We start from the raw sequence: 16,869 nt of genomic DNA, 5'->3' as shown, positions 1-16,869 counted from the left end.
ACCGGGAGAGTCCTTGTGACTTTAACTGGACTTGGGAAGGCCTGAATCCAGTGTCCTTTCTAATTGCAAACTTTCCTATTCCAGGAATTTCACATGGGGCCAGGTCTTCAAAGGTACTTGGGTACCAAATTCTTGATGGGGAGGATGATCTAAGTCTCTGAATCTTGATTCTCCAAGCTTTTTGTGAAATGAGGTTTATTGCACATATCCATATTGCAGGGGTGTGTGTAACATGAATAAAGACATTAAGGGGATCAGGTGGAGGTAATGGGAGCTATACAGATGCTTTAGAAAGTTCCCAATACTCATTTTTTGATTTGGCTCATGTCTTGTGTGACTAAGAATGTCACCAGGGAAACAAAAAGTATTTAGGGGAGTGTTAGTGAGATACTTAATATTTGCTGTACTGAAGGAATGGTCTTTAAAAGCCAGCTACAGCAGTTAAAGGAAAAACAATGACTGTTTTAACTCCTTTCTGATTTGCAAATGTTTCACCTCAACCTTTGGGCATATCACCTCCAGTCCTACTGCTAAATAGTTTTGAACTGTTCTCCATCCCTGTCAGAAGCTATAAAAGGGATCTGGCCATGAAAAATATCTGTGGTGACTATTCTGTGATCATACAGGAGAGACTTTATCTCAGCTAGAAACATGATGGGGAAGTCTCCATGGAGAGCATTAAAATAAAATCTGGGACCCAGATTCTCCATCACTTTACCCTGTGTTTTTTATTTATTTATTTTAGCAGGCTCTTTCTATAATTTATAATTGATTTTGCAACTGGATCTCTGTTTTACTATGTGTATCTTTGAGCACCAGCCAAGTCTTGGTCTTTGAGTAATGCTGACCAGGTCTGTGCTTCATTCAGGCTCTTAGAATGAAAGGGGCAAAATCCTCAAGACTGACAAACTTTCCAAGTGTTGGTTCAGGTGGGGGTAAGAAGTTAGTACTTCCTAGGATGCTGGACTCCATCCAGTGATCACAAACACAGACTCTCTTGCTTGCTCAAAGACAACATGTAATAATTATTTTCTTCATGAAGCAGATGTCTTGGCAGTTAAGCAGTACAGGTGAAGGTACATAAAGTTCAAATGTGAGGAGGACATTGCTTCCATCCCCATACTCAGGATACTGAGCAAACTGGTGAAATAACAAACACCTTTGTGAGATACCTTTAGCCAGTGTTTTTATAACCACAAATGCATAGGACTGTTCAGGAGGTGTGGACAAGGCTTCTGATAGTAGGACAGATTACAAGACTTTTTCACATATCAATGCTTATCTTCTTACATCAGTTATCCTCCTCTCTTCCCAGAAGTGTCTATGGCACCTAGCTCAGGGTGAGCTAGATTTTCCTTGTTGTAACTTTACTAGTGATTCTACTGGCATAAATTTGTGAAGTATCAAGGATATCAGATGTGAGTATTTGGAAGCTTCCTTACATGCCAGATGCAGTGTAGAGCCTTGTGAGGAAAAGTACAGCATTGCTACGCTTTCCTGGGCCTCAGTGTAAAACCCTTCTCCCATTAGCCCAACACTTCAGCAATGGTCACCAAACACTGTTGGACTGATCTGAACTTTGTGCTAGAAGGGCAGGAGGAAAGCATTGAGTTGGACCCGGGAGCATGGGGCAAATGCATTGCATTCGCTTCACTGCTGCCTAAAAGCTGGAGAGAGGCCTTTAGAGGTAACCTGCAGTCATCACCCTATCACTATGCTCTCCCACCTTGACCTGTATCCTCATGAGTAAGGGAGGCAGAATGCAAGATCTTCTGCTCCCTTTAGGCTGCTAGACATTTAACGGAGCATGAAAACATTTCTACCTGTGGGGTAATCCAAGGCAAAGAACTAATCAGTGCCAGGATCTGTTCTCTGGTGCTGAAGTGGCTGGCATGCTGTGGTCTTAAGCTCTGCTCTTAAATTCCTACAGCCTCCAAACGGCACTGCTGCATGCAGATTGCCTACTGAGAACTGTTCGTTGATGTGTTGCCTTCAGAGCCATGCCCAGAAATGGTTGGTGAGAAGTCTAGCTGTCCTGGGCCAAAAGTGGGCTACATTTTAAAAATCTAATAACAGAGATAAAAAAGTTACAGTTCCCCTGTCCATGACCTGGTACTGTTTAATTTACCAGTTATTTTTGACTACTTATATATCTCTCTCTATGCGCGTAAGCATCTAGCACAACAAACCCCCAAATTCATTGTGGGTCTCCAGGTATGCATTATATGATAGGATATATAATATAATATATAAATAGGCAGTAATTTATACTGTGGAAAGACTTTCTGAAGATATGGGAATCTATATTTCTCTAATTGCTCCATTCTGATCCTGGCTCATCCATTTATCTACTGAGCATGTGACCCTTTTCACAACAGCAAACCTGCTTTGACTACCAAGAGTTTTCTTGGCTCCGATGCTTACTGTAATACCACTTTTATGGAGGGTCTTGTCAGCTGCGTTCAAATATTTATAATTGTCATTTCTAGTCTATGATGAAGTCTGTAGTACTGTACTGTACTTCTCAACAGAGACTATCTCAGCTTTCAGGCACATATGCTTCAAATCTCAGAATATTATAGATATATATGGGAATCTTCACAAAGATCTCTCAGGCAAGCTGGTATTTAACGCAGAAGCGAGCTAATTTGGAGCTAAACTACTTTCCATGAGGCAGTTTGGCTGCTGTCAGATGAAGCAGCCTCACTATGCTAGACGGGACCCATTTCGATTAAATGCTGCTTTCATATGCTTCAAAAGACGAGTGCAATAAGGACGTTTGTCAAAGGAAAAACTGCAGCAAACTATTACATGCAGAACATCTGTACAACGCAGTTCATTCTTTGCTGGAGTTTATTGACTATTAATTTGATGCATGTATCTTTTAAAGAATGTGAAGTGCATTTCTCTTCCATGACTTTTCTTTCTTTCTTCCTTCTTTTTTCTTTTTCTCTCTCTCCCTCCTCCCTCCCTCCCTTTCTCTCCCCTTCTCCCCATCCACACTTCCTTCCTTCCTCTCTCTCTCCTTTCCTTCCTTCCTTCTTTCCTTTACTTAGCACTTTATTTCATTTTCATTGCAAAAGTCAGAGAAAAGTTAGTCTCTTCAAATCAGTTTTTTTATAAGACATACACACAATCAACAGGAAAAAAAAAAGGTTCTAGGATTTCAAGCTGCCAAATTGTTGTTTTCTAGCCACTAGGATGAAAAACAGTCGAAACGTCACCATCAGAGCACCCTGTTCTATTCACGGCAGGAAATTAGTATAGTCACCGTACAATTACCATAAGAGAAATGTCTGACCAACAGACTCTGTCTCAAAGTATTTCTGTGGGGTCACTAAACTTGTATAAATGCAATTGGCTTGAAATTTACAGTGCCAAGATGAGGATCTGGAACAGCCTTTGAACAGATCCTAAAAATCAGATTGCATTTTGTGGTCACCTAAATTCTCTCTTACATGATACAGGCCACAAGATTTTCCCAGCTGATGATGATAGCTGGTCCAATAACCTGTCATTCACCTAGACTCACATTTCTAAGCCTTTGAGGTGTACCTCCCAGAGAATGCATTAAAAACAACAAAAAAGACCTGAATGATTTTCTAACTTGTAAACCTGGAAGTACAATGGGGCAGGAAGAATTTATAATTAACAGAAGCATAAGCTAAAAGGGTGAGAATTCCTAATCTAGAGCATGAGCACCACTTACCTTCCCCAAATGCTACCTTTTCAAGTCGAATTTAACATAGAAATAACCTTACTGTGCAAAAATGCCTTATTTATAATAGAAAACCTAACTTTTCACTGTGTGCCCTGTTTGCTGACGTTTAAAGATCTGAACAACGGAAACTGGGATGCTTTGTTTATAATTAATTTCATTTCCACTTTCCAGTTTACAAGCACATGATCATCCTCAGGTTTTCAATTCAGCACTGTGCTTAAAAAACGATCTATATTTAAGCATGTGCACAGTCTCAATAACCTCAAGGGAAATACTCACATGCTTAGAGTTAATCATGAGTTCAGGTCTTTTGATAAATGAGGACCAGAAGGGAAGCATTTAAATCCCTCATGAAAAACATTTCCACATTGAAGTATGCTAATTAAAAACAATAGGCAGTTATTTCTGTCTGTACTTGGCCAGATCATTTGCTGGGACAAACAGATTGTCATTGGCTCTAAGGAAATTACCCCAATTAACATGAACTGAAAATCAGATATTAGGATTTCTAATCCTCCATTCTTTGCCTTTTTGATCTGAGATACACATTTTCAAGATGAACTACTGGATATAGTCTCTGTGCTGTCAGAATATGGAAACACCTTGTATAAACTTCTCTTTCTCTAGCATATGACCAGGCAATTCACCAAACTCCTTCTAATTCAACCTTCTTTTTTTTAGTCCAAAGATCACCTTCAAGCCCGACCTTTCCCAGGGAGAACTCTTAAATTTATCACCATAATTACTCGTAGCTGCATTGCTATAACCCTTGATGTAAGAAAACATGTCCCAACCTTTTAGCACAGCTTCCGAGGAGCCCTTGAGGTGAGCTGATACAACCCAGGGCTCTGAGGGCAGCCCCAGTTTGTCAACTCTCTTACCCTGGGAAAAAGAACAAAAGAGAAAAAAAAATTCACCAAGAGGAAAGAAAGTTTGGATGGTTTTAAACAATTATAATCACCCATTAATGCCCAATGGAAGGGCAGTTTGCATCTACGTGTTATGTGTTACAAACAACAAAACAAAGCTCACTGTCACTCTCTGAGATGAGCTTAAAATCAGAGGAACCAATTCTGGCAACTTCACTCTATTTCAGCCAGGTTTGGCAAGGTTTGGTGCTTCACTTTAAATACCCAGGGTCACATTCACATCGCTTACGAGAAGCACCTAATTTCGACATCGTGGCATCAAAGTTCAAGGAAACTGAGTGGATTCAGTCTGTCTATTTAGTTAAGCTGCAGATTTAAGTTTTTTATACACTCATTGAAAAAAAAAATTTTTGATACCTAAATATCATAGCTATAATAGGCATGCAGGACCTAGTCCATGCATATATGAGGAGCCCAGCTTTCAGTTATTTTTTTGAGGGAGTTGCTAGCTCTCATGTCTAGTAGAAAAAACTCAAACATGCGTCTGGAAAGGGTATAAAATTCAACGTAGGAGTCAGTTGCCTCAATGAAGGCTTTGTGTGCCATTTCAGATACCCAATAATGGCTGACACCACCCAAGTTGGGAAATGAGACTCTTGGCTTATAGAAAACCCTTACCTTTCTGCAGGAGCTGGAGGACCAGCTGTTTTGGCCACAGCCCAAAACACAACAAGATGCCTATGTTCAGGGAATCAAATCCCACCCCAGAAGGCAAATGGACAGAAGCAGAAAGTTTTGTGTTTCAGAGTTGTAAAACCGGTCCAGCCACTCCCCAGTTAAAAAGTCCTGCTAAGGACTCATCAGACTTGGTCCACTGCTTCCAGGACCTGTGTTCGTACCCCTGGTAGAGCTAAATCACACCACATGGATGCCCAAGTGTCCATACACAGAGGGGCAAATCCTACCTTCCTATCCAGGAAAATGATTTGCGGCTGTACAGGAAGCTGTTTCTCCATTTCTCCATCCGAGGGCTGCACCCAAACAGAGATGTTATAGGGCCTCACATACAAGCAAGTTCCAGAGTTTTGTCTGCTTCCATTTCTTTCACTTGTAAAGAAAGGTTAAAAAAAAAAAAAAAACAAATATCAGAAAATTAATGCTATGGAAACACCTGATGTCAATTCCTGAAATAATTCACACCTTACCTATGTCTCATAACTGCACATTACTTTCTGTTCACAAGATTTTCTGCCTTTTTAGTGCAGGTGGCAATACTCAAGCGTTTGTTGTGAGTAGGAAGGAGCACTGTACTAAATGACTACTAATTTACCTTATGATGATATTTTGAAACTTTGCATGAGCTCAGTATGTACAGAAATATGAAACAGGCAAGGAGGTAACAATTCCTAACTAATAAAAGACCCCTTTGTTCCTATCCCGTTTACAAATGGAAAACTGAGGAATGAACAAAATAAGTTATTTCCCCAGTATCACACACAGTAAGCATGGGGCACAGACAGATTTTATGTGTTCAGAAACCCAATGCCTTATCCCCAAAGTCTTCATTCTAGTGCACTGATAATTGAAGGATACAAATGCTTCATGTCCAACTGAAAGATTTCCAATGGATATCTTCGAGCTCTTGAAAAAACAAAGTTTCAGTTCCTCTACACAAGCACAGGACTTTAAGTCACAGGCTTTTACTGCAGATCTTTATCCTGTCATACACTTCATTATCTGCGAAGTCCACATATTCAAATATAGCAGTATACGGACCCCAGATTAAAAGACACTGGCTTTTCAAGACTGAAATTTAAATTCAAGCATCCCGGGAGAGGGCTTTTGCATTTGAATAAAGAATCAACACTTTATTCTGAGCCTATATCATTTCATTCCCTCTCCCAGTGCTTTCTGTCATTTAATATCTCTTTTATACATATATATACTTCTAATCTACAATTGCAGTGATATTGTCTTGAAATGAAAGTAGGAAAGCTATTCATTCATGTCTCTAGTGTTTGCTTAAAGGTGTTTACAAACAGATTTACTGAGCACCAATTTCCTTTGGTTTAACTTCGGGTTACTTTTCAGGGTGTTACTGTGCATTACAAAACAGATCCTGCTCATACTGCAGCTGATGGGGAATATTGGCTCAAACCACGGACACAGGGAAGACTGACTAAAGGTTTTAAGGACACCTGTGGTCTAAAGAACCAGCACAATAATTTAAACAAAAAGTCTCAGTTCTTCTCTTGGTTCTTTTTCTTTCTTATGAGTTGTTAATTCTGAAAAGCAACAGTATATTAGAAATTCATGGCAAAGGCACCAGGTCATTCTGCAGTGCTCTTTTCTGTCTCCTTCCATAACTGGGCATTCAGTGCTGTGACTTAAATTCACTGCAGGCACAACACGCCACATCGCTGTGTTTTTATGGCAGAGATCTGCACTTTCGGTGAGCTCTCTGGATCCAACCGAGTCCAGACAAGGTCAGGTGAATCTTGGCATGGCTTATGTAGGCCAAAAAAACAGTTTTTTCTCTCCCCAACTTCTTTAAACTGTCAGCTAACAGGAAAAATTTGGCATGCAATGCCCTGACTTCACAGCCCAGGCCCTACACTGTAAATAGTGCCTATCGCTCATTTAAAGGAAACCTACAGCTAAATCCAGTTGTAGGAAGTAGCCATTCCCACTCCCTAAAGCAAGCAACAACAAACGAAATGAAAAAAATAAATCCCACATGCACATTTAAAAATTAATGTTTGTTTACAGGTGATCTAAATCCAGCTAACACAGCACAGAACATGGTATTTATATTCCACATGGTCCACTCTGCTTCTTGCTGTGAAGGAGCCCCTGCCTTAGGGTGCAACCCTGCGCACAATGAGTTATGTCCCTGCAAGTGAGTATCAGTGTCAGGAGGAAGGAGAGAAAAGCAGCCTGCTGCTCCCCTGTTGATTTGTGCCGGGAGGAAAATGGGCTTGCCTGGCATTGTTTTGCTACTGGGAAGTGGGAACGGGCAGGAGTGCCTGTAGCCCATTAAGGGCCAGAGCAAGGAAGCCTTTCTCCTTCTGCTCGGCACCAAGAGCATGCTATTTTGTCACTGCCCTGAAGTGTCATGCTGGGAAGGATTTGCAATTCCCTGCTGACAGCGCTCATCGCAGAGCAGCTCAGCTGCTCAGTGCCTTGCAGCTCTGCTAAAGGTGGGCACAGTGGGCAAGCAAGTGGTATCATGATATCATGGTATCTTGGTCAGCAACAGGACCTGGGCCAGGCTCCAGGAGATCACTGCACAGTCAGCACCAACACAGTTCTGCAGAACATGCTGAGGCTTTGCAAGAGAGCAAATGTCTGTTATTCAGTAGCAAGGAAGTTATGGGTCATAGAAAGAAATTAGAGGACCTATTGAGGGTATCAAGGCATGACTGAGAAGCTAAAAGGAGATAATTTGGGCAGAGAGAAGGAAGCATTACTGCAATCAAGAAGAGGTTGCCATTTTAATTTATATAATAGAATTTACATAATTTAAAATTCATATAATAATAATAAAATATTATTATTATCCATTGGCTTCAAGGAGAAAGAGGTCAGTCCCAGAGCCTGTGTCAAGGATCTATTAAAGTCAATGTATATATCAATATTAGAAAACAAAATAGTGCCAAAGAAGAGGTCCTGGCACTGAAGCTTGATCATCTCTACTGTCAGCTTGTCAGTCCTTGGCAAGCCTAGGTCTAGGCAAAACAGCAAAGTCCAGGACAACATCCAAACAGTATGGGAGCTAATATAGTCAGAGACTTATCACTGAGCAGCTTGGATGAGGCCAACCTGAACTGGTGTGTGAGAGAGTGTATTATGGACACAGGCTGATCAAGTGGTCTTGGAACTAGAGAAAAGTCCCTGGCATATTTAACTTACTAATAAGCATAGCCAATGGAACTAACTGAACAGTTGTCTGAGTGTGTCTGCAATGTTAGAGCTGCAGCATTGGCATAACCTCGGCAGGGGAAGGAGATTGGGAAGAACCTGGGGAAGCAATAACACGTCCAAATGCAGCGGGTGGCCAAGCCTGAGTATTTTATTTTGTTCTTTTACTGAAAAGGCAGTGGTTGCTGGTGAGGAGAAGATAGGCTGTGGAGAAGAAGGTGCCATAATGAAGACAGAAGATAGGCAATCTGAGGACTTGCACAAGGCAAGTAGGTGCAGATTCACCAGAAGGGCCATGGGGATTTCAGCACCTCTGGGTGGGAGGTGTGCTCTTATGTCCAGTGGTAATGAGGTCAGCCAAACGCCAGGTACCTGTGCCCTCTTTCCTCCATTGTTCAGAGCTTTGTCTCCCTCTGCAGACCTTATCACTGAGCAACAGAGATGGGAAAAGAGGTACATGAGCATCCAGAAGGTTGTGTTAGGAGTCCGAGCTCATTCCTAGTGTGTGCAAAACAGCTGTCCAGAGGATGACTTTTATTTCCACAGATCCCCAGGTTTCCCCATGTTATACAAAGAAAACAGAGCTATAGGAAAGAAACTCCAGTGGAAAGCAAGTTTCAGCTTTCCCTGATAGCAAAGAAACAATAATATATATTTACATATATACAGAGAGAGATCATGTCTCTTTATGAGGACTTGGCTAAGGGACTGAATGTGACACATGCTGTCAGACATTCATGATGTCTCCCATCTTTTGCCTCGGCTGAGCCAATAAGACCAAAATTCAACATATTCTAGCCATGCACGCTGCTAGCATTGACAGGGAGCTTTGAACGGAGCCATGACCATTGCAAGTCATTGCCCTGGAGGCTAGATGCCGTGATGGCAGTGAGCTAGCAGGAATAGGTCTAATACAGCAGAGAAGTAACAAGGGGGCCAGGACTGATGGTGAACTAGGATAATAAACAAGTAACTGAATTACGCTGTGTTGGTCAGATGGGACAAGAGGGGTAAGCTTATTTATCTAAGCATTTTGAGCGTTTCCTTTCAGACAGCAAAGAAGTTTTGGTTAGAAGCTAGATATTTTGCGCCTGTTCAAAGCATCAGATAAGGTAGCTAGACTGAAAAAGAATAGTTTTTTTGGGGAATATACGTTAATTCAAAAAAATCCAATCTTTCTGAATGATATATTCTGACATTAACCTGTTCGGGCCCTACTACCACCAGATCTCCATTTGCTGGCTGTTGGACCTACAACAGAGACTATCCAAGCTCCAGATGGCTGCCAGTCTAGCTTGGGGTGCATGTTTTCCCTATTTTACAGAGAAGGAAAGAGAGTAACTCAGCATGAACAAAGCCCTCTAGGAACACATAGACATGTCTCCTCCATAAAACAATTCTTCTCCCCCTGCTCAGACAGCTTTCATTTAGTAGTTTACAATCCCTATGGTACCCAAAGCTGAAGGCAAGGAGCTGCCCAGTGGAAGTAGCTGGTGGCAGCTAGATAGTCCAGATTCCCGTAGCCTGGAAAAGGCAACTTAAAAAAAATAAATAAATCAGAGACTGGAGGGACCCAATGGATCCACTCAAGGGCAAAGTGCAATTGCCAGGTGCCTTCAGAACCGGTCCATCAGACAGGAGAGAAACATCCTCCAGATTCATTAGTAACTTTCACTAGTTGTTAGAGACCGGTGGAAATACCCATACTTACAATGCCGCCTGCTTGTGGTGAAGGACTAAGTCTGGCCTCTTCCATAACACTCCTGAAGTTTACTGTTGGAGGAACGTCTCTTATTAAATGTAAACAGCATCACGCCGGAGGTCAGAGCCTTGCTGCTGCTGCGTATCCCAAGGTAATACCACTTTAAGCTCCACATAAACTCTTAAACAGTTTCTATCCTAAAACCAGACCGTAGGTGGTACAGTTTTTTACGATATGTTATAATAGTGCAATAAATCTGTTAGCTTAAAATCGAATCTCCGTGGCCTTTTAGAGAAATCATCATTAAATGCAAGGCCCTGTTAATGATGCCATCCCAGTGAAATTGTTTAATCTGCTAGGGGGGTGAAAGGTCACCAAATGAATTTTTTATAATACATCAACTTGACACGCAATAGGGAAAACTGTAATAGATAAAAGCAAAGGAAAAGGGCACTGTCTTCTTCTGATAGGTCAATAGCAGCCAAGAGAGTCACTCATCCACTTTTCCTTCACTACCGTGCTCCTTTTCCATTTAATATGGACACCCAATTAATACCTCAGCACCATAGACAACCTCATTTTAGGTGAATTATAGCAATTTCTTCCCCCTTCTCCGAAATGAAAGTGATCACAATACATCATAGCATTGTGCGAATTAACGTTAATTGATTCGAGTTACCAAGCATTGATGGGCCACTTCTATAATCTGGCCCTTATTGGGAGCTGGAAGGGATGAAGGGAAGATTAGATTGCACCGTCCGTTGCTTTGACGACGGCAGTCACCTGACGGCTTGTTAGACAGTTGTACGGTTCTATTGCAGGCCCCAGTGGGGTCGTCAGTAAACTGGAGTGATGTCCAAACATCATTACACGCTGCTCCGATATTAAAGCAAAGGGATTAGCACCTTATTGCAAGCAACCTGGATTTGTCATTGTGCTGTCGTTATCCAATTTCCAGATGATAATGTGACTGTGGCCTGCGGGCGTTTGGTCCTACAGCCAAACTAAGGTGTATATATATATCTATATATATCTATATATATAGATATACGTACACACACCCCCACAAAGACCCAGCACCCAAAGCCACTTAACCCTTTAGTCACCAGGCTCCTATTAACAAAGCATGTGAAAGAATTTTTCTCTCTTTTTCCTGTTAAGCCATGGTCAAGGGTACAACACGATGGAAAACAGGCTGACTTCAGAGCCGAGACTCCTGTCACTCACTTTTAATTTTACACCAGCCACACTCCACTAATAGAAGTGACAGTACTTGTGTTTTAAATAAGGCTGAGTGGGAAAAGGATCAGTCCCTCAGTGATGGGGCTGTCAGCTCCTCTCTGCTGTGTGCATACACCCCATGTAAATCATCAAAGACATAGCTTTCCTTATGTCACTTTTATCAGAGATCCCATTAATTGTTAAACAGAAAACCAGATACATATGTGACATGAAAAAGGAAGATCTTGTTTGACAGCATTAAGATGCCAGCTCTGGGACTAGATCTCATTCCAATCCCCTAGAAAGCCTATGGGTACACTCCTGGCTTTGAGGTGTGCTCCTGCATGTTTCTGAACATCCACAACTTCTGGGGGAATATGTGAGAACTGGAAAAGGCTCCTCTTAAGCTGGTCTCCTTCATTTTGAACTGAGATATAATAACACAAAGCCCTGGCTTTCAACGAGGAACACACTGGATGGGCTGACTCATAGCCCTTTAATGACAATATATCCCTTTTTCCCCCCATGTAGACCCGCAAAGTGTTTTAGCAGATAGCCTTAGCACTCCTTGTCTTGAGTCCTCCTCTTCACTCTCCTCCTCTGCTCTGTCCTGCTGTCCTTTCTCTTTACCTCCTTCCTTCCTCCCTTCCCTCCCTTCCTGCATGGAACCAGCTGGTTTTTGGAAGCCCATTGATTGAGCAAGCTGCAGTTTCAGCCACAGTTACACTGGAGATATGACTTTAATTCTCATTGCCTAAATTTTGAAATTCATGAGTGTCACTTTTGAGAGTGGGGAATTTTCATAGCTGTGAGGCACAAAATGACACTCCAGAGTAACAAGAATTTTTTAGATAGGTTTACTATGTATGGTAGCTATTAAACAAAAGGTAGTTTAAAAATAAGGCTCAGTTTAAGAAGAAGCAGGTCCATTTTAATTCAAAGGCAACTACTGTAGCCAGGAGGATTGACGGAGTGACAAAGTCCAGTGCTGTCTCAACTGATTTAGTCTTATTTGGCTTTTGTGATTAGATACCTTTCCCAGCAGATGGGGAGAATAGAGATCTCAGTTCAGTGCTCCATTATTCTTAGTGACTTTCACAGATCATTGCGCCTAATTTTTTCCCTTCCTCCCCAGAACAAGGTAGTAACCTCCTACAAGAAGGCTATATAAGCTCCTGGAAGTCTAGCTGTGGGAGTCCTCGCAAGAACTACATTTCTCTACTGACGATAGTCAGGGGAATCAAACTACCTCCTAAACATCCCCAGTCTGAATTCAGTTTGAAGAAAAGTGTGAAAATAGCAGCCCTGGAGTCTAACATCTACATAGCCAAAGACCTTATGCAGTGTTGACATCCCCAGTAAAACTGTGCCTTTCTGACTCCACTAATGTGCTGATGGTTCAGTTTTGATGCCCACTCAGTTCCTGTTTTTTTCTGCTAAAAATGCCATCAGAAGAGGCAATTAACAAAAGGTTTTGCAGTAAGGAAACTTCTCCTCTAAAACCTGGAATAACTTCCCACAAACCCTTTCCCACACAAGCCACCAGTTACTACCTTCAATCATCACAGAAAGAGGTGTCTGAATCTCTGAGTTCATGCTGAACACGTACCTCTTGTTGACAGATCTCTGAGCTACCCAGTTTACCAGTGTGAAAATAATTATGAATTGAGAACCAAAAAAAGAGTTTGTCTTGATTCCTAAAATGGAGTCCCATATGATCATACAGTTTTTTGTGGCATAACGCTGTTAATGCACATATTAGTCTCAACTTTAATCTCATTAAGTCCCTTATCCCATTGCTCCTATGAACAGCCCATTAAAGAATCCCACTCCTCTGATTAGAAATCTTCTACGTTTCAGTGTAAATTTATCTATTTATGTATTTATTTATTATTTATTTATTTATTATATACTCCCACAAAAATGGGAAGTGGTCCTCTTCAAGGATTCTAGTCCTATTGGAAAATCCTTCCAGTTTATTCTCTGAGGAGGAACCTTCTTCTAATTTTAAATGCAAATTTCTCTCTTAATATCTACACCCATTTTTTCCTGTGCCATCGTTTTCCATAGTGTCCAAAGTTTTTCTTCCTCTCTGATATTTACTCTTCCACCATGTTTTCACAGATAGGATTATATTTCCCCTCAATTTAGCTTTTCCAAGGTAAACAAGCCAAGCTCTTTTATTCCTTATTTGTTAAAATAAACTCTATCTCTATGATCATCTTAAAAGTCCTTCCCTGTATCTACTTCCAATTCAGTTTGTCTTTTCTGTACATGAACAAGCTGAGTGGCACATAGTTCTTCAGCAAGTGCCTTCTGTAGTGTCCCTGTCAACATATGACCAAGTTTAATTAAATTACAAGTTCTAGAATATCTCCTTTTCCACATTTTCACTACAGGTGTGTGTGGCAGATAAACTACCAGCTGTTTTCACCTAAACTGGGCACATTCCAGCCCTGGAATGCAGAAGCCAAATGTGACTTTTCCCACAATTGCTCCTACTGGCTACTGCCAAACACCAGAACTGGAAACATGAAGGAGTCCTTCCGTCACTCTCAGCTCACATAGGTGGATGAGACAGTGGAAAAAAAAAACAAAGAAGAAAAAAAAAAAAAAGAAAGAAAGAAAGAAAGAAAAAGAAGTGAGGCAATGGGAAAGATTATGATCAGGAAGACTGTGATGAAACAAAGAAGAGCTGCATGAGGCCATATTGCCCTTTGGTGTCTAGCTTCATCCTGAATAACAATCTATGAATATTCTTTTTGGCTGTACCAAGGCCCTGGTTCCCAGGTCCAGGCAACACAACTTCTCTCTGGCCAGAGTTTTAGGATTTCCTCCTGAGCAGAAGGCCAGGTGGGTACCCAGGGCTTTCCTTGCTACGGTGTCATGGCACAGCTGTGCACACACCCAGATGTGAGAAATCAGGTCTGCTCACTTAGATATAGCCTCAAGTGCTGCATTAGCTGCAGCTCTGAGGTCAGGATTTTGGCACTGTACCTTTGACTACAAAGAGGAGGAGAAGGTGGATCCCTCCATAGAATGACTTTTCATCTTCCTTTTTTAAAACCCTTTGCAATTACTTACAACAGCCTACCTGAAAACTGCATGAAGGTTATCAAGCCCAAGCACTTCAAGGTTAGGAGGTGTCAGAATTAATCAAGTCTGGACCTTTAACTCTGCCTGCCTCTGTGTATGCCTTGTGACATAGCGAATGAGCACTAACTTCTCATTTAGTCCTTTGGATGGGTATTGCTCTCTGAATGAGCACTTCTTTGGCAATTCGCTTCACTTTTATTGCTTGCTGTGAGTCTCAAACATCGTTATTTCCTGCACGCACACTATTTTTCACATGCTACCCCAAACCTAATGTCTGCAAATTTCAGTTTGTAACAGGTTAAAGGTCTATCAGGCATGAGCTAGGTACCTAGAGAGTGGGGAGATGGACTAAATGGTTTCTGGATGACTGTCCAGCTTTATATTTCTGATTTTGTTATGAAAAGCCCACACAAACATACACTATGCATTTGCTGTTGTGTTTTCTTACTCTTCTATTTTATATTTACACTAATATTTGGCAAACTTTGCAAAACAGAGATTATTATCTGTAAATACACTGCAATATATGTTTATACACACACATTCACAGAAAGATACAGCTATGTGATAGTTATTTCTCTGTATCTCTAGCTGTGCAAAGCTATAGCCATCACAGCAATCACTTCTTTCTTTCATTGGCAAACCAATGAGCCATGCCTGAAGTGACCCTAACAATGGAGTTAAATTAAAATCATGCAAAAAGGCATTGCAAATCATAATAGGCAACTCATTTTTTAAAGGCTTGGCAATAGGATACACAGACTTATTGCCTTGCTACCACAGTAAGGTTTCCAAGGCTACCTTCAGCCTCACTGTCCTGCGCTGCAAAGAAGAACACCCAGTCTTTGCTGATCAAATGTCTTTTTGCTGTTGTCTTTAAACAAGAAGAGCCATGAGTCTGAAACTGCAGGGAGACTGGCTCTGCAGGAGTGCAAATTCTGTAAATATCTGATAGCTTGATTGGATTTTGCATAACTTGGGGGTGAAAATGTTCTCTCTGTTCCTTCCACAGAATAAATACATAGGAATACTTAGCGTGACTTGTAAACCCAGCCCCATTATCCTTGCCTGTGCTAGCATGTACTGCCTAAAGAGAGACAGATAGACAGTGGGGATATTACATGTCCCAACAGGAAAACCCTGATTTCATTTCACAAGTTATCTGTGGCCTTATTGTATCACAAATGTCAGCCATGAGTAATTCCAGAAAAGCTATGACTGATGGGGAGTAATAAGTAACACTGCAGAGGAGCCCAAGCAGCAAAGGTGGTTGGGCTCCGATCTGGTCCACCGATTTGGTGATTTAGTCTTCTGCTGAATATATGTCTCACGTCTTCCCCTCTCTGTGCTGAGCTACTGAGATGACGAATCTCTGGCTTTAAGCTGGCACTGTTCTTGCCTCTCTGATAAAGCAGACTCCTTCCTGGGGGCCTGCCCTGATCCTCGCTGCTTGGTGGAGGTCACCCCCATCCACATCACCCTTGTCCACAGCTGAGGTGTGATGGGGGAGGGCTGGTGTCACAGAGCCTCTAATTCCTGATGCACAGAGGAGAGGGCAGGAAACACTTCTCCATGTGCTACCCTGGAGAGCAATGTGAGGTGCAGGGAAGATATCACTCGTGTCTGACAAAGGGTGGCCACAAGGTGTTCCTGCCTGGCACACCAAAGAAAAACTTTGCCTACTGTGACGTTTCACGGAGGTATTGAGGAATCCACAGACACTTAATAGGGTTCTGTCGGACTTGCTCTGAAAAATTAGAGCTTTTGCATTTCCCGCAGTGTAGCTATCATTGCTCCTCTTGTGCTGATCATCAGTAATCAACACAGAGGATGAGGGGTCATTTATCTGTCAAAGTCTACAAGCTGCTGGGCATCTCAGAATAGCGTAGAAAAAGAATAACATGTGCTATCACAGGCTGCAAGACTTCCTACAACATTTTTTCCTTAAAAACTGTTCCACTTGCATCAGAACACAAGCACCCCTCCGTTGATGTTAGTGACGCTGTCCTGATGTTGGTGATGTTGTGCTCATAAACAATATTCTGTATCTTCAGGGTCTGGCCCTAACTTAAGACTTGATCTTGCAAACAAAAGTTTCTCACTGTGCTTAATAAGAAACCACCTCAAAAAGAATCAAAGCAAATACTCCTGTAGTCCCAGTTTAGCAAACCTTAATGTGGGAGCTTCACTATCATAAACCACTCTGTTCCCAGTAGAAAAGTTAAGCATGCGAATAGCAGCTTGTATCACTGGCAGCCAGCAGACATCAGGATGGTACAGGGGTCAACAGTAGAAAGAGGATATGGTATTAATTAGAGAAATAAGTATTAGACAAATCC

General features: G+C 41.6%; 1 protein-coding gene across 7 annotated transcripts in view; it reads right to left on the bottom strand.

Annotated features, from left to right (window-relative positions):
- Positions 1-16,869, bottom strand: part of PKHD1 (PKHD1 ciliary IPT domain containing fibrocystin/polyductin) — a 272,244-nt gene that overhangs the window by 14,411 nt on the left and 240,964 nt on the right. For 5 of the 7 annotated variants that reach the window (XM_064508296.1, XM_026093838.2, XM_026093839.2 and 2 more), the window contains 2 exons: positions 5,556-5,697; positions 4,516-4,603 (listed from right to left, as the gene is read on the bottom strand). The exons of 1 other annotated variant lie outside the window; for it this stretch is intronic. In XM_064508296.1, coding sequence (XP_064364366.1) covers positions 4,516-4,603; positions 5,556-5,697 — 230 coding nt within the window. Of the gene's footprint in view, positions 1-4,515; positions 4,604-5,555; positions 5,698-16,869 lie in introns of those variants that run through there. One more of the 7 variants, XR_010388154.1, reaches the window with a different exon arrangement.

This window comes from Dromaius novaehollandiae, chromosome 3, assembly GCF_036370855.1.
Source record: "Dromaius novaehollandiae isolate bDroNov1 chromosome 3, bDroNov1.hap1, whole genome shotgun sequence".
NCBI lineage: Eukaryota > Metazoa > Chordata > Aves > Casuariiformes > Dromaiidae > Dromaius > Dromaius novaehollandiae.
The sequence above is the reverse complement of the archived record's forward strand: the minus strand, read 5'-3'. Positions and strand labels throughout refer to the sequence as shown.